This window comes from Apodemus sylvaticus, chromosome 9, assembly GCF_947179515.1.
Source record: "Apodemus sylvaticus chromosome 9, mApoSyl1.1, whole genome shotgun sequence".
Lineage (NCBI taxonomy): Eukaryota > Metazoa > Chordata > Mammalia > Rodentia > Muridae > Apodemus > Apodemus sylvaticus.
This window is the reverse complement of record NC_067480.1, coordinates 65,510,574-65,528,530: the sequence shown is the minus strand read 5'-3', so window position 1 is coordinate 65,528,530 and position 17,957 is coordinate 65,510,574. Positions and strand designations below refer to the sequence as shown.

At 32.9% G+C, this 17,957-nt stretch overlaps 1 protein-coding gene across 3 annotated transcripts in view; it reads left to right on the top strand.

Annotated features, from left to right (window-relative positions):
• The window catches only part of Gls (glutaminase), a 71,008-nt gene that overhangs the window by 32,588 nt on the left and 20,463 nt on the right, over positions 1 to 17,957 (top strand). Inside the window, exons 8-15 of one of the 3 annotated variants that reach the window (XM_052192211.1) lie at positions 4,528 to 4,560; positions 4,647 to 4,705; positions 7,819 to 7,885; positions 8,420 to 8,470; positions 10,827 to 11,003; positions 12,956 to 13,087; positions 13,752 to 13,844; positions 14,732 to 17,240. In XM_052192211.1, the coding sequence (XP_052048171.1) occupies positions 4,528 to 4,560; positions 4,647 to 4,705; positions 7,819 to 7,885; positions 8,420 to 8,470; positions 10,827 to 11,003; positions 12,956 to 13,087; positions 13,752 to 13,844; positions 14,732 to 14,878 (759 nt within the window). In that variant the 3' untranslated portion in view covers positions 14,879 to 17,240. Of the gene's footprint in view, positions 1 to 4,527; positions 4,561 to 4,646; positions 4,706 to 7,818; positions 7,886 to 8,419; positions 8,471 to 10,826; positions 11,004 to 12,955; positions 13,088 to 13,751; positions 13,845 to 14,672; positions 17,241 to 17,957 lie in introns of those variants that run through there. The other 2 variants (XM_052192212.1, XM_052192209.1) reach the window with 2 other exon arrangements.

The following is a 17,957-nucleotide window of genomic DNA, read 5'->3' as shown; positions in this document are numbered from 1 at the left end:
TTTTACACTTAAAATGCACATAATTAAAAAGACATAAGGGTTACTATTATTATTCGCTTTTTTCCTCTGGTAGCTACTAACTTTAAGGGAATAGTTTTTGTTTCAGTCTGTGTGATATCATGATGATAATATGTGATTGTTTTGGTTTAAAGAAAAGAATAAAATAAGAGGAATAGTTATGTTTAGGTAAAACGTATTTCGCGTGTTTTTGGTTTTCAGTGATAAAAACTTAACCTAATTTTAGCATAAAAGTTAAAGTCTGATGCCTGATGATTGGGCTGGGAAACTGAGGGCAACATTACAAAATAATTGTCACTATTGCATTTTTTTTTTAATTTTAGAAATATAGTAAACTACATGATTTTTTATATTTATGTCTATTTTAGTAGCTGTTTCTAAGTTTTATTACTTTAAAACATTTGGTTTTGTGTGGGGGTTTATTTTCTGTTTTAAGAAGCAGTTATTTTATTAAATTAAAAAATTAAACATTTTAAATTGTTGCTCCATAAACTCAAGGCAAATTTAATTGATCTATATGCTATTCTCCATTTGTCTTGTTAGTTGTAATCTAGCAGTCATCTTATCATTCTGAGATGGTCTGTCACTTTTAGTAGTAGAAGTGCATGATGCCCTAGGATTGGTATAATTAGCACAGGAATTTATAGTGTTGTATTTACTTGACACATTTGAGGGGTTTCTCTCCTTTTTTTTTTCTTTCTTTTAATTGAAAGGTAGATTTTTCCAACTAACTTAATTGTTCTGTTCCTTTAGTTTAGAAATAATTTATAAAAATACTAGTTCTTAGCAGGGCACAGTGGTTCATGTCCTTAACCCTGCAGCAGAGGCAGGTGAATCTCTTGAGTTTGATGTCAGTTGTGTGTACATCATTAGTTCTGGGACAGTCAGCGAACAGGGTCCTGTCTCCGAATGGCCCTGAAACCCAGATCTAGAATGGTCTTACTTTTTATTTATAATATGAATTTGTAGTTTAGTAATGTTTAATTTCAGAAGATTTTCTGTTGTAAGATCAAACCAAGACTATTTTATAAAATCATTTTCTATCACCTTTGCCTCTTCTGTGATCTCTAATATTTAATTGCCACACTCACTCTTTATGCCTGTTATATGTTTCATAATAACTGATTACCATTGGCTGTTTTATGAGGCACTTTTTAGTGTTTTTACTAAAAAGCTACATGTGTGAATTAATTCATGCATTAGTTATAAAATCAGATATAAAAATACTTTGACATACTTAATTCTTTCAATTTATTTTTTTTTTTTTAGTGCTGCAAACTTTGTACCCTGGGCCATTTCCCTGGCACTTACATTAATTGTTTTTAGAGGCAGAGTAAAGCTTTATCACCCTTGTTAAAAAATTCCCATTTATACTTTTCTTCGAGAGATGTAAATTCTATAATTTAATAGGCATGTTTATAGAAGTTAAATGTATGTAATTTTCTACTCTTTTATTCTTTTCAAACAGACCATGGTTTGCTTTTAGAAATCATTTAGCGAATACATTAGAATTTTAAAATATATCTTGCCCAGATTAGTTTCTTAAAAATTCTTCTAATTATATTTACTATAAAATTCCTGTGAACTTTTCTAGAATTAAAATAACATAATATGTAACAGTGCTTGTACTTTGATCGTCATGCTGCAGTAAACATATGCTGGTACGTGAGGGATTAAGGGACGGAGCATTGGTAGTTTAAGAATACTACTTTCCACATGTATTTCCTATATGCCCTTCTTAAAATAATTTGCTGTTGGGTTTAGATAGTTCCCACTTTCAAGAAGAAAGGCCATGTTATGTATTCTCCGTTTTATTATACTTCACTGACCTAGAGTAAAACTCTGAGTTGTTAATGAGACAACACTTCAAAGTACTGAAGATAGTGGTTTTGAACCTGTGACTCAATACCCGGTTCTAAGTTATATTACCAATAACAGTTTTGTAGGTTATTGCCCACAGTTTAGTTCAACAAAATTGAAATGAAGCTTAAATAAATTCAGCTTCAGTACAATATTGCTTGCTGTTTGATAAGGTTCAGGCATGTAAAGGACTGAGTAATGCTGCTCTAACAAACCTTGTTCTGGTCAGTCTGCACATAAGCTATGAGCAAGATTTTGTAATGTCTATATAAACTATAGGGGAACAATTCTTACCCTGTTTGACAGTAGAAAGTATAAATTTGTATATGAATTAATATCAGTTATGCTTTCAAAGACCAAAGAAAATGCTTTAAAAATAATATTACAAATTAACATGTAAGATGATTAAGCCATCTTTTTTTCAAACATTTTACCTTTATAAACTCAACATGAATGAAATAGAATAACCAGCCTTGTTTACCTTTTCCCAGCTTCAGTTATGTAACGACTGTTCCTTCACCCTTCTCAACTTATTATGCCATAGCAAATTGATTTTATTTTTTCAGTTTATTATCAGTTTGTCAGTGCACATTTATTCTGTTTTGTATGTGTATATTTGTTTTTCTCCTAAGAGCTTTGAACACAAGCTTTACTATAACATTTCAAAATTAAAATATTAAAGTTAGGTCCCATCTATCTGATCTGTTACATGAAATCTTTTCACGATATATGGGAACAACTAATATGTAAAGATTTAGGTTAAACACCATTTTCAGGGTAGATAAGAATAAAAATTAATCAAATACTATTACATTTAAATGGGAAAGACGTACGCTTTAGCCCACATGATCACCCAGTTTTTATTTTCCCCCACTTATATAAATCTTCTTAGGGCATTTCAGGTGCCTGTTAAAAACATCATTTAGAAATTGATATTGAATGCAATAAATAATACAATAAAGATGTTGGAGTTTTTTTTTAAAAACAATTTAAAGGCAAAATTTAATTTGTAAGCCATAAAATAGACCAAGTATGTGAGCAAGTTTAGAGTTGAAATTATTTTTATTTTTTATATTAAATTTCATAGTTCAACAAAGAAAACATTAATTTTACAGGGTACAGCTTACTTAGGTCAGAGAATGAAAGTTCAATGTAACTTGTTTATTTTATGTTGATAAGTATATAATCAGTGATATATCCATGTGACGGCACATTATAAATGCTGACATCATTTTCCAAAAGTTGTGCTTTTTTTTTTTTTCTTTTTTTTTTGTGCTTTTGCTGAGGTTGAAAGGTTTTTGTGGCTTAAATGTTGTTACATATTTTACAGCATTAGGATCTATGGAATATTTTGACAACTGCAACAGTTCAATGAAGTTGGTAATTTCTTCTTTTAATTATTTTTCATTGAACAGCTTTGGAGTTACATGTCTACATTTTAAATTCTGGTATAATATAAGAAAGTTTTTTAAATGTCTGGATACTTTAGAAAAATACATAGGGGTTACAATCTATTTGTCACTAAGTTATTTTTACATTGTTTAAGTTTTGTTAATGTGTGATTTTGGTAACATACTTTGGTGTTCCTTCTTGTTCTGGTTATATACCTGTGATTGACTGTACTTTCTTAAATAACTTCATTTGTAGTGTTTTATATATTTATCAGTCATAACTTGACCTTCTCATAGGGGAGAATGGACCTGGCTTTATTCAGTAGATGACACTGGATCAAACTCCCTGTAACAACATTCCAAATTACAATACTTTGGAACTTTGAGCATAGATTCTTAACAAATTGCTTTTTAAAATGGTTGTCAAATTATTTTATTTGAATCCTGTTTTAGAAATTAGAGATGTATTGTTTCTATTGGGTGCATATCACCAATTAATACGTTTGATTTCAGATCTACAGCTTACTGCTTTGTAAACTGCTTTGAGGTAAAATGAAACCATTTGGCTACTTGAACTGATCTCCACTACACAGGCGTTTTTCTTATAACATTTGCAGTAGATGACATGTCAGAACTAGAAGTAATGAAACAATACATCTTCCACAATATGAATTGGCTTAATGTTAAATATTATAAAAGATAATTTCTTAGAACTATGAAGTAAAAAAATTTAACTCAAATATTGTTACAATTGAGAGTTACTGAGGATAGAGCTCCTCCATGGTAGTGCAGTTTGCATATATTAGAAGTAGTAAAGGTCAGTTTGTAGCACCTCAGTTTTCTAACTCAGTAATGGTTAAAGAGTTTGATTTTTAAAAATTCATTGTTCTTAATTGAAAATCATGCTTTGTATAGTCTTAATTATGTTTTAAGGGTGAACTTTTACGTTTTTGAAACAAATCATGTGCTGTTTCAAAGATAAGGGGTTACAGCATAACTTGTATTCTTTAACTCTGGGATTAGTAAATATATTTTTTAAATATATATTCCCTCTGTAATTTTTTATTTTTTCAACATATGTGTATTGACATGTATAAAAGTTTAAATATGAAGTTACTTTAGAAGGATTTCCTAGATATAAAAGTACTGTGCAGTGCATTGATTACAGTGGTAGTGGTTTGAAGTATGTATTGCATTAGCTCACTCTGAACGTCAGTAGTTGTCTGTATTAACATGCTTGCCTTGCATGTCTTTTCAGCAAGGAGTAAATAACGCTGAGAAATTTGACTACGTAAGTATCAACACCAAACTATGTTTATGCTTAATGTTCTTCCAGGATTTAACTTTGGTTACTAAAACTTCTGATTTGGTTTGTAGGTGATGCAATTTTTGAATAAGATGGCTGGTAATGAATATGTTGGATTCAGTAATGCAACGTGAGTCCAATTTGTATTTTGGGTTTTTACAGTTGATTGTAATTCTTTAAATTCACTGACAATGTATAAAATTTTATTTTTAATACTTTTTACTTCTTATATAAACACATATTCACGTACACATATGTGTGTGTATGCATGCAGTCTCTACTTATGGCCCTAGAACTTACTTCAGTGAATACATATTCAGAATTTGGTCATTAGAAGGTAATCAGGTCTAAGAAAAATTTAAAAATGTTTTTCAAAAGTTTTGATAAATGGCATATAGTTAATTGTAGAGTCTGAAGGGACCTCAAGTTTACCTCAAAATACCTGGGCTCTTTTATTTTCATTTGGGCTCTAATACCTCATTTCTTACCTCATTTCTTTGTGCCTGACTAACTTGATTTTTTTTTTTTTACCCAATTTTTTATTTTGAAAGTTTCAGTCTACAGAAAAGTTTAAAGAATGAACAAAGGATATCTCTCATTCATATTTAAGCATGTTTTGTCTCTTCTGTTCTTTTCATTTTTAAAGATCTTAATTTGTATAGTATATATATGTATTGTGTTGTATGACTGTGGGTGTGAACTTCCATACGCATATCACATCTCTGCTTTAGATACGTACGTAGATAGCTGTCAGTTTAATATTGAATGCATTTCCTTAGTTGCTGTCCACATTTTTTTTTAAATTTTGGGACAGTCTCTCACTCAATTAGAAACAATTGATTTGGCTGTCTCAGGGGTCTCCCTGTCACTGTCCCTCAAGCTCTGGGGTTATAGGTCAGTGAGTACTATCCCCATGCTAGCTTTTTAATTGGGTTCTGGGAACTTGATCACAGATCTCTTGACTTTACCAAGTGAGCCATCTCCGTAGCCTCTTCCATTTTAGGAGGGGTGGGGGAAGGGAGGGAGAGAGAGGAAGGGAGGGAAGGAAGGAGAGAGGGAGGTGGATTTGTTTGTAATTAGAGATATATCTAGATTTTTGTTTGCTGAATCGTTTGAAATCATGATATTGTTTAACTTCACCCTTAAGTCGTTCAGCATGTACTCCAAGAGTAAGTGTATGTACATATAAGCTGTGTGTGTTTAAAAGGTATGTGTGTGTCTGTGTTAGGGTGCCTGTGGAAGCCAGATCCCTTGGAGCTGGAGATAAGTTAGTTCGAACCACCTAAAGAAGCCGTGCCCTGCTCCTTGATAAAAGCAGCAAATGCTCTTAAGCACTCTGCCGCCTCTCCAGCCTCATCATTAACTTACATAATCACATTGCAGTTAATACATTCAAGAACAGAACATTAATAATTTTATAAAATGATATTAACTCAATAAATGAATGTCATTTAGTCATTCATAATTCAAGAGCTAATCAAATTTGTATATTTGTTACTGTTTAGTCTCTAAAGCAGAACAGTTTAATATCTAGATCCTTGCATTTAAATTTTCTTTTGTGAGGGTTGTATTTTTGTTTATTATTTTATTTTTGAAGATCAGGCATTTAAAGATCAGGGACAGACTGATTATTTCCCTCAGGAGGACTAGAGGTTGCTGCTATCTAGGTTAACCACTTTTTCCAGGAAGCTTTCTGGAGATCTCGTAAGGAGTTTTCTGTTCTTTCAGTAAGCTAAGTTCCTTTTGTTTGCTTGTTTTCTCTGTTTGTTTGTTTGTTTGTTTTTAAGGGATAACAAACTGAACCTTGTAGCATAGGCAAATCCTAGCTAATCAGCAGGCTGTTAAGGCTAGCCTGGATAACTTAGCAAAGCTGTCTCCAAATAATAAGTAAAATGAAGGCTGGGGAAATGGCTCATTGGTAGACCACTCGAGTGAAATGCCTCATCTATTCTCTAGTGCCAGGAAGGAAAGGAGGGGAAAACGGAGGTTAAGAGCTTTTCTATATTTCTTACTGTTTTCTAACCATAGAAAAGTTCAAACTAATACTGACTATTACTCTTATTTCTGTGACTACTCAGCAGAAATACTATTCTGCTTCTGGACTCTTACAGGTTGATCTCTCAGATGTATTGTGTAATCTATTTTCATGATAATTCATTCTCTTTAACTCCCCCAGGGATACCTTTGTTGACTGTATTATAGAAGCCTTTAAGGCAAGACTTCTGTGTCTATTTTGTTTCCTGTGAAGGACTTAATCAGCTGTTTACGTGTGTTTGATCACATAACTCCTACTTAAATGTTTCTTCAGCTCATTTCAGTAGTCGGCTATTTCACTCCTTTCTCTTTCCCTTTCCCCAGCTACTATCAATTATCCTTTAAAAATTCAGATTAGATGGGGAAACTTGTTTAGGTCTTCCAGCTTGTGTTTTTTGTTGTGTCATTTAATACGTGTAAAATTTTGGTTCTCAAGGGTTAGAGAGATGAGATGGCCGGTGGGTAAGATCTGTGACTGGTCTTCCAGAGGACCTGGGCTCCCCCACATGGTGGCTAACAACCATCTGCAACTCTAATTCCAGGGGACCTGGTGACCTCTTCTGGACGCCATGGAAACAAAGCACACAAGTGATGCACAGACAAATCAGACATAACATTAAAAAATATTTGACAGCTGGGCTATAGTGGCGCACACTTTTAATCACAACATTTGATGGGTAGAGGCAGTGGATTGCTGAGTTCAAGGCCAACCTGTTTTACAAAGCAAGTTCCAGGAGAAAACCAGGGTGACATGCAATGTCTTGAAAAATAAAAAGCAACAACAAAAAAAATCATCCTGGAAGTTCTGTTTTCATACTTTTGTAATTGCTCCTGCTTCATGGGACATGACATTTTAATCCAGTGATGGTTCCAGGTTCCATTTTATGTGTCACTGTTCTGACATTCCTATCAGCTCCTCAGGTACATTGTGATTCTATAAGACAGCTTGACAAGCCATTTCAATTTATTTCAGTAATGGCCAGTTTTGACATTTTAAAATTAGCTTCTTTGTTCAGAATGTATGAAGTTTAGACAGGATGAGTTCATGTCACTCCTTTCATAGAAAGAAAAGGCTTACTACCCGAGGGAATGTAGCTTTTCTGTTGAGAAAACTGAGGCAGAATCCAACAGTCCTGAGTGTTAGATCACTGTCTTTATACTGTACATTTGCTCTGCATTTCACGAACAATCATAATTTTTTTCTTCTAGGTTTCAATCTGAACGAGAAAGTGGAGATCGAAATTTTGCAATAGGATATTACTTAAAAGAAAAGAAGGTTTTAAATTTTGTTCTATTCAAAATTACTTTTGTTTAATAAAATGACATCTAAGAATTCTACGTTAGTCTTTAATTATATAAAGTGAAGTTTTTACAAAGCACTCTTGATTCAGTGTTATTAGCAAATTACTCATGTTAATATTTAATTCATTTTATGTTTTGGGCAGTATTAAAATATTTGACTATATTAGTGCAAATTCTGTTCAGTTTGTTTCATTTTTTAAGTTTAATATCTGACAAGTATTGATAAACATTTATTTTTTAAGAACATAAAGATTCTATATGATTATAAATCAAAAATTGTTTAATATCTGTCTCTTAAAATAGAATTAAGGAATTTATATAACATGATGTAAATTTATTTTACAATTATACTCATTTATGAAACCATACTATTCTGATGGCAAAGTGAACCATCTTATATACCTTAAAGTTAATACTAATGTATTTTATTGTGTGCTTATCTGTCTGTCTGTTTGTTTGCCCGGGTTGTCATTGCTTTTCAGTATATTTGGATTTTGCTCTTTTCCAGTGTTTTCCAGAAGGCACAGACATGGTTGGGATACTAGATTTTTATTTCCAGGTAATTTTTACTCTGAGTTGTATGAATTATCTTTATAAGTAGATAGCTGTATCACATTTTACACAATATAGATGCTTTGGAAATCCTGACTCTAGGCTATGAGAAAATAAATTTCCATTGACTTTCAAAAGATGTTGTGAAAGGCTACTTTGTGTCCATATATCCAAGGAATCCACACATGAGAATGGAAGATGAGAAACAGTGTAGAAATACATTTAGATGAAGATGGACAGTTTCAAAACCTGGTTTCTCCTGTTGTGTTTTTTAGTTTTTATATTTCGCCTTGGGAAAACTTTGGTTTTCAGAAGGTTTTTAGCAGCATTTTGAAGTGTCATTCTTTTCTGCTGTCTTGCTGTCCTCTAACTCCTTTTTTTTTTATCTGATTTCATTGGCTGAGAATTGTTCAGCGCATGCCTTCAGTGCTATGCCTGTGCCTCTAAGTTAATTCTCAATATCCATGTCATATTGGGAGCATCCCATACACATAATTTTCAATGGTACAGACATCAATTTGTAGTCTTCTTGGAAATCCCTCCCTTTCCCATGTATTTTTATCTAAACAAGTTGTAATGTGGACATGTGTAGACTACAGTTTTAATCTTCTAGTTTACTTTGTTTTTGCCTCGACCTATGAAGATGCTTTGATTTTAACCTAATAGTATCTTTAGAAGATAGCTTGATGGGACTCAGGTCTCGGATTCCCATTTACTTAGTGTGAGAGCTGTAGTAGGGATTCAGTCCATCAATAGAGCATTAATTCAAGAATGACCTATTCATTTACCAGCAAGTACAATACTGAACAGAGCATGAGACATGAGTAACTCCTCAAAACTCACCTGATATTAGTGCCACTTTTACTCTAACCTATAAAACACTTAATTTGGGTTCTTAAAGTTATATTAGTACTACTAATCTATTGTGAAATTTCAATTCTTTAGTACAGAAATCAGGAGACACCCATGGAGGTGCTACTGTATTCTATGGAGAACCAAATTTAGCTAAGTGAATATCGGGCTATCAGGAAATCATTTGTAAATTGACATTTGTCCAGTTAGGAAAGTATTACTTTATGACAAGCAAATTTGCTTAATACTAAAATAGGAAACAGTTTAGAGAATTTATTTTGTTTTTAAAAGTATTTCCCTACTTAGGTAGTGATAATGGGAATTTAAATCCTCCATGACAAGCAGAATTCTGATTAAAACTAAGTGTAAATTAGGAAATGATCATGGGAATTCAAATTTTACTTCTGAAAATATTTTCCCTACTCTGGCAGGATAATAGGAATTTAAAGCTCCCCCTTTTCTCTTTTGAGATGGGTTCTGGCTGGCCTCCAACTCACAGTTCTGGCAGTGCTGGTATTGATGTTTACAACCGTACCTGGCTAAATGTTGCTTCTTTTAGAAACAATTTTCCTATTGAGTCTTTTGCTCTATGGGCAACAACAATTTGATTAGGGAAGCTATTCTTCCCCCTTGGTTGCTGCTAATTAAAAATAAAATGTAGGGGAATATTATTTTAGGTTTATGGGTAACTTTGGGTTTTGTGAGATAAATTATTAATTCTGTTGTTGATGTATTTCAATGCTGGGGATCAAACTCTGGGCTTTGTTAACAAGAAAGGCAAGTGTGCCACTACTCAGTATACCCTTGGATTTTATTCTGCTTACCTTAATAAAGTTTATATGCAAAAAATTTATTCTAGCTAGACTCTGTCTTTGTGTTTGTCATGGTATAACTTCTGTCCACAGTAAATAGCGAATGAATATTGATTGATGGGGGCTTTAAAAAGCAGCACTATATAGATTCATTGCCCTATATAGCTCTGGTCACTATAGAACCCAGGCCAGGACTGTCTTAAATACTTATTCTCCTTGTCACTGTTGCTCTTGTTGTCACTGTTGTAAATTGGAATACTAAGCTTTGTTATGGTTGAAATGCCAAGTGTCTTATATCATATATCAGCATATGTCCCTTCCGCACACTGTCATTGCTCATGCTGACACTATCTGCCGTACTGCTGATGTGCTCTGCTTTGTCTTAAAGATATGGTGTATTTCTTACTATAACATTAGCTGTAATATATAATAGGAAACATTAATATTTCAACAAGTGTGAATACTATATATAATGGTAACAAAGCTTAGGGCCTGGCTTGGGTCTTTCTCACTTAATTTAGTCATGAAGATATTATAAATTTGGACAAATCTAAATACATCTTAAAATGACTAGAGACTGTGGTCAGTTGAAATCTTAGAAATGTCAGTTTTAGAGTAAAATCATCCCTATAGAAGAACTGAAAAATGAAAATGCCATGAACCTAAATTATCAAAACTTGTTTTTTGTCTTTGTTTTAGCTGTGCTCCATTGAAGTGACATGTGAGTCAGCAAGTGTGATGGCTGCAACGTTGGCTAATGGTGGCTTCTGCCCAATCACTGGAGAAAGAGTTCTCAGTCCTGAGGCAGTTCGGAATACACTGAGCTTGATGCACTCCTGCGGCATGTATGACTTCTCCGGGCAGTTTGCGTTCCATGTGAGTAGTTGTTGAGTTTCTCTTGCAGGGAACCAGTCTAGACTAGTACTTTCCAAAATACAGTCTGAACTTTGCTTCTAAAGCTGTATATTATTTTTGGAAAGAGGCTTGTTTTAGGTTAATTGGTTACAAATGAGTAAAGAGTAGAATTAAAAAAGTCTGAGAGATGTCCTTAAAAATACAGTCACTTCTACTGTCACCACTTACGTTCTGAAGGCATTTCATAGTACAAGCTTGGTCCAGACTTGCTGTATTTCTCATTGCTGATGTTTGGCATTGTGGTGATCAAGAAGTCCTTAAACTCAGAAAATGCACACACAGGGCCTGAATCTTTGCTTGTGGACATACATGTTTTAAAGGGCGTAAGAGCATAAAAATAGTAAAATTTTAAAATTTCTTTTAAGTGTTGTATGTTTGGTACCATATGTAGGCATTTTTTATTTGATCCTATTTATGTTAAATTGCATCATAATATCCTTGTTTTGTGTTTTAAGAACTTTGTGTGTATGTTTGTGCGTTAGTGCCTATGCCTTGGCTCCAAGGATTAAGCTCAGGACACCATACTTATTGTCTAGCTCCTGTACTTCTTTACTGAGCAATTTTGCAGACACTACAATTTTCGAGTGTAGTACAATATAGGAATAGATTTCATGTTATTCATCAGTCACCTTTGGTAATTATGAATACATGACTCATCTTGATTCATCTGTGTACATACTTGCTTTTTTTTTTTAATCATACGTTCCAATTGTAAATTATAAATTGGAACTATATTTACAATTGTAATTATAAATACATAATGCAGCATTATACTGCCATGAAATCTTAACTAGTGCATATTAAACGGTTACTCTTATAAATTAACAGTACCACTAAATTTAATGTAATATTTGATCATCGAGATTGCTTGTACAATTCTATAAACTATGGTATTTCATTTGACTTGCAGTGTACATGAGAGTCATAGTTGGATTTTTTCTTTTTTTAAATTCTTTTGCTTTGTTTTGTTTTAAGATCTCTCTAAAGAGAGATACTGATATTTTTACCTGAAGACATTGAGTCATTAATTCTTGTGTATTTCTTTTGATTAGACTTTCTTCTGTGCCTGTTCTGTTTTCCCTTGTATTTTTTTCTTTTCTTTTTTTTTTTAATTTTCTGTATTCTTTGTTTACATTCCAAATGATTTCCCCTTTCCCAGTTCCCCCCTCCCCATATGTCCCATAAGCCTTCTTCTTTCCACCCATTCTCCAATCAGCTCCCTCCTTTTTCTCTGTCCTGGTACTCCCCTACAATGCTGGATCAAGACTTTCCTGGATCAGGGCCCTCTCCTTACTTCTTCATGGGAGTCATTTGTTATGCTATTTGTCTCGGGTATTCAGAGCTTCTGGGCTAATTAATATCCACTTATCAGTGATTGCATTCCATGTGTATTCTTTTGTGATTGGGTTACCTCACTTAGGATGATTTTTAATCATAAAAGTTGAAATGTATTGAAAGGAATTAATTTGCACTAATATTTACCTCTCATTTTTGGCTCTTTCTCTGGCACTATACTACTGAAAATCTTGTAAAGAGTCAATTCCTCATGTTTTGGTTTTTTTGGGGGGGTGTTTGTTTTGTTTTGTTTTTTAGGATAATTGGAAAGTAATGCTCTGTAAGATAAACTATTCAGAGCCCCACAGTTCAGATTTAAGTACTTTAACTTACAAGGTATCTTTATCTGCTTGTCTGTTTATTATTGGGAGGCTCAAAGGTTGTGGCTGTCTGTCTGAGGACAGCCTGAAGGAGTCAGCTCTCTTGTCCTTCCATGTAGGTGTAGGTCTCAGGGTTTGAACTCAGGTGTCAGGGTTGGTCCTGTATGTCCTTATGTTGGTCCTGTTAAACAGTTCTCAACATAACCGTTATTTATTAAAATATTTATATGAAAGCCCTTTTATTTGAATTATTTTCAGGTTGGTCTTCCTGCAAAATCTGGAGTTGCTGGAGGTATTCTTTTAGTTGTCCCCAACGTCATGGGCATGATGTGCTGGTCTCCTCCTCTTGACAAGATGGGCAACAGTGTTAAGGGAATTCACTTTTGTCACGTAAGCACATTTTATTAGTGAGGAAAAATGAGTGGGCATATAAACTAAGCTGTCCAGGGATTCCTGCTACATTTTTTTTCTTTTTTTTTATTTGTAGACCCTTGGTACATTCCTACCTATAGGCTAGTTAAATAGGTGGTATTGGAGGTGGTTCTAGAAAAGCGTCAAATGTCTCTATAAACAGGTTCTGTTAAATTATTCTTTCCGAAAATTTTTTATTGCTTAATTTATTAAAAATTTACTTTATGTGTGAGTGTTTTGCCTGCTTATCTGTGTGTGCTATAACTAATATCCTCACATAGTACACTTGTATTTCTCACACTGGAGTTAAAGACAGTTGTGAGCTGCCATGTAGGTACTGGGAATCACATCAGGGTTCACTAGAAGAGCAGCCCCATGCTCTTAACTGCTGAGCGTTTTAATTTCCCAGACTATAATTTATTTTCAGTCTTCAAAAACTTAGCAATAGAGAATTACAAGTAAATCTCTATTCTTACCCTGATGTCTGTACTCTTCCTGACTCTGGTCTGTTATACCAGCCTGCAAGTAGTTGCTAGGAGGGAGGTAGCAATGAAGGTGCACAGTATAAGGCATGGCTTGTTGAAATAGGAATAAGCACAGTGACTACCTGACTTCTTAATGCATTCTGTGTAACTCTTTACAGGATCTTGTTTCTCTGTGTAACTTCCATAACTATGATAATTTGAGACACTTTGCAAAAAAACTTGATCCTCGGAGAGAAGGAGGTGATCAAAGGGTAAGCCAGTCCTTCCTTAGACCCTTTAAATGTCCTTTAAGACTAGGAAGTAGCCTCTCCTGCTTATGTCAAATTTCAGCTTAACAGCCTCAGGGCTTTGCAATTTCAAATAAATAAGTTCTATTTTTATTGTCAGTCATAGATATTAAAATCATTTGTGATATTTAAACAGGAAATTGTTAGTTTAGCAGTGCTGGTTTTCAAGTCTTGTTTTTACTCCTAATATTTGTCAGTTATTTGGGATTAAATTTAATTAGCTCCTTGTCTAGTTTGTGCATGGATATGTAAATGGGTAGGTACATGAGACTAAATAAGAAAAAGGCCCCAGAGACCACAGTTTTTTCCAGATGTTTAATCACATGATTTTGATGGTAGTAATGAGAAAGCTGTAGTATTCTATGCCAAATGCCCATAAGGTCTTGATTACAGTGTGTGGTCCCATGTGCATGAACATTTCTTTTTTTTAGAGCTAGTCTTAAAATCAGGACTTAAGTTTGTTTTTTTTTTTCATTGGACCAAAGGACTTGCTGTTGAGAATTTTAATTCTATTCCTTTGCATCCCACATGAAGAAAATTGCCTTGTATACTAGAAACGCACTTACAAATAGTATTTTGAAATATGTATTAAGTACATTTTGTTACTGCGAACTTAAATTTGTGTTAGTTCTGATCAGGGTAACCTTTCCTAATACCTGAGAACTTTGAAATGCTAACAGTGTAGGAACTTCCCTGACAATCAACATGAGTAACATATGAAAGATGTCAGACAATGATGGGTGAAGATGTTAACAGATCTTAATAACTTTCATTGAAAAATACATTTTATAGCTTGGACCTTTCATCACTCAAGTGCACTAATAAATTGTGTATGTTGCTTGAACAACTAGCATTCCTTTGGACCATTGGACTATGAGAGTCTCCAGCAAGAACTTGCTTTAAAAGACACAGTGTGGAAAAAAGTGTCACCTGAGTCAAGTGACGACACCTCTACAACTGTAGTATATAGAATGGAGAGTCTGGGGGAGAGGAGCTAGAGATGGGCTCTAGCTGCAGAACAGAACGTTTCTCCTTTTAACATCGGAAACATCTTGAGGCTTTTGGTTTTGTTTCTTGTTTATTTTTCCAAACTAAGTATTTATTCAAGTATTCAATTGTTATCAACCTTGGGTACTAGAGCCATAAACTTTAAAAAAGGGTTTTGTTTTTTTTTTCTGCTGTAATCTTTGTATAAAAAGCATTTGTTAATTTTTAAAAGAGCATTTACAAATAAAGCAGATTTGCTTTATTTTTTAAAACTTCAAAAAATGCAGTTTCCTTAATTACATTAAAATTTTAACTATATAATTTGCTAACCACATTGTCTTCTTAGTTCTGAAGCCTGCATATTAAGCTATGAAGTATTGTTAGATTTGTCTTTTCCTTTCCAGTTTTATAACTGGTAGGATATTGGTAGTGACAGAAAGTACTTTCATGCTAAATACAAAACTAAAAGGGCAAAGTAATCAAAATTATTTTATTTAAAAGAATAGCAGATTATGAAATTAGCTTTAGTTTATACATATGCCAGTTATAGTGGTAGAATGGCTTTGAATATTTAAATTGCAAATACTTTTAAATATGTCTGTTTTTTTTTTGTTGTTTGTTTTAAAACTCTTGGGTCCTGTCAGAATCACAGTGTATTAGGAATGTTTCACATCACTGAAACACTCCAGCCAAAGAACTGCAGACGTGTGAGGATGGCGTGTTCTGTTATTTAAAAGCTGTAATGGTTAGTTGCTCAGAAAGAGTCAGTGACTATCTTCAAAATGGATTGTATTTTCATATTCTTCATGTAATTTTTTGTTGTATTTAAGTATGAACGGTAAATTTTGCTTTTTTAGCTTTTAGTAATTTTATTGTTTCATAACTGCTAATGAATATTTTTGTGATAATTATAACATCTCATAAATTTTGTTCTTTTTGAACTTTTATTAGCATACTCATGAATATAGTCTGAAGGTGTTAAGTATACAACTAAAATATTTGTTGAATTGGAATGCTTCTGTTTATTTTTAAAATGCAATATTGAGAATCAAAACTTTTCAAGAGAACTATAGATTCCATTTAATCTGGTTGTAAACAAATATACATATTTTTTAAATCTATCTTGGCAAAGTGATACTAAAGTTCTGTAGGATTTATTTACATGTCTCCCTTCATGTATTTTGTTTTTATCATAATTTCAAGTTTGTTTTTTCAAATTCACTTTTAAACTTGTAAATTTTGGGCAAGTGGTTGAGAATGAAAGCCTTATAGCTTTTTAAAATTAAGAGATGTGTACAGTAGAGCAGATTCTGTAACTAAATAAAGTGCAGGAAAAAATAGTTCACTGGTTTAGATTCTAAATAAAATACAAGAAAATTCTGATCTGATTTGAAATTGGAAACTCTGATATTAAGAAAGAGGTTTCTTCTCAGAAGTTTGACCTTAAAGCCTTTTGGCTAATTTAAGTATTAATATTTGTATTTAGATAGTGAGCTTTAGAAAAGGTTTGCTTTTCTGTTCCTTTGGTGTTCATATGCATTTCTGAGCTGTATGCTTTAAAAGTCTTGCCATTGCCCTGCCTGCGGACACTGAGCATTTCTTTTTCTTATATTCAGAAATATTTGGGACTTAGGTAATTGAACACCTTAATTGGAAAAAAGATTTTACTTTTTTCCTTCCATTTTTTGTGTGTACATTTTGCTGTTTCATTCAGAAGTTGGATTTACTTTACAAAATGACTTAATTTTCATATGGTGTGCATGTTTGTGTAAACTTCAAACTATTTTGTTAATTTTTGGCCCTTTCTATATATAATTCTAGTAATGCTTGAATGTACACTTAAATATGAAGTAGGGTTAAGTCAGCTGTTATCTTTAAAGAATGCTGTTAAGAACAAGCATTCAAAAATGTGTATAGGAAGGTATTAGCATCAGAGTAGGTAAGATACTGGGAATGTATCTGCAGACACGAAAAGGAAAGAAAAGCTTTGCCAGTTTGTAGATTTATCTTAATTCCCTTTATTATTCTTAATCTCTTTTCAAATAAAGTTCTTTGAGAAGTACCCAGTATTGTGGGGTTTAATTTTTCCTACCATTATTGATTCTTGATATTCAAGCATTTACATGACAGCATATTTTTTCTTTTCCTTTTTTTCTGATTTTTTTTTTGCCATCATTTACATTTCATTTGAAATACATATTCTTCTTGAAACATTTTGTTTTTAGCATAAATGTTGTGCATTTTATCTTAGTGTTTGGATTAAAACATTTGTGTTGTTGAGCTTTCTTCATTTGCTTTGTATATTTAATAATGTACCTTTATTTTCCAGTATGCCTATTTTTTGTATTGTACAATAAATTTATTTTAAGCTGATTTTATTGTTTTTTTTAATATATATGTAAAAGTACCTGTGATATTTAAAATACAAACAAAACAAAACACTTGGGGTTTTAACTTAGAAAAAAAATTATCTTTTCTGAAAATACTTACTGTCCTGAAGATTGCCTGGAAAGGAAACTAGAAACCAGAAAGTCTTCATTTGAGTTTTAACTTTTAATGAAGTATAGTAGGGAGGAATTTTCCCATTGGTTGTACTTGAATTATTTAAAATCAAGACTTGACTGACCTGCCCCTAGTCAAATAGAAAAGAAAGGAAAAGAAACCAAGAAAACACCTTATTCTGTTTGCAGTCTGTTTCTGCTTCTGAGGGAGAAAGTAACTGATGTCATTTGTTATTTAAATAATAGGGGGAACCATTGCCAGATCAATAAGATATATTGCTTTGCTTAGAATAACATTGTTGTTCTCAGTACAGTCGAGTGTATATGGGGTGGGCTGACAAGGAGAAGTCTACCTTTAAAAGCTTTTTTATGTTCTCACAACTTGTTTCAAATTATCATCCAAATTACGTAAATTGAATACATGCGTTGTTGGCACATTTTTCTGTTTGACTAGATCATATTTTAGAGGGATTCCCTAAATACATTTTAAATATTTTTGAAAAGGAAAGTATTCTTGTTTGTGTTAATTAGCATTAATGGGTGGTATTTTAAAAAAACTGTCGGTACTAATTAACAAATGTCAGTATGG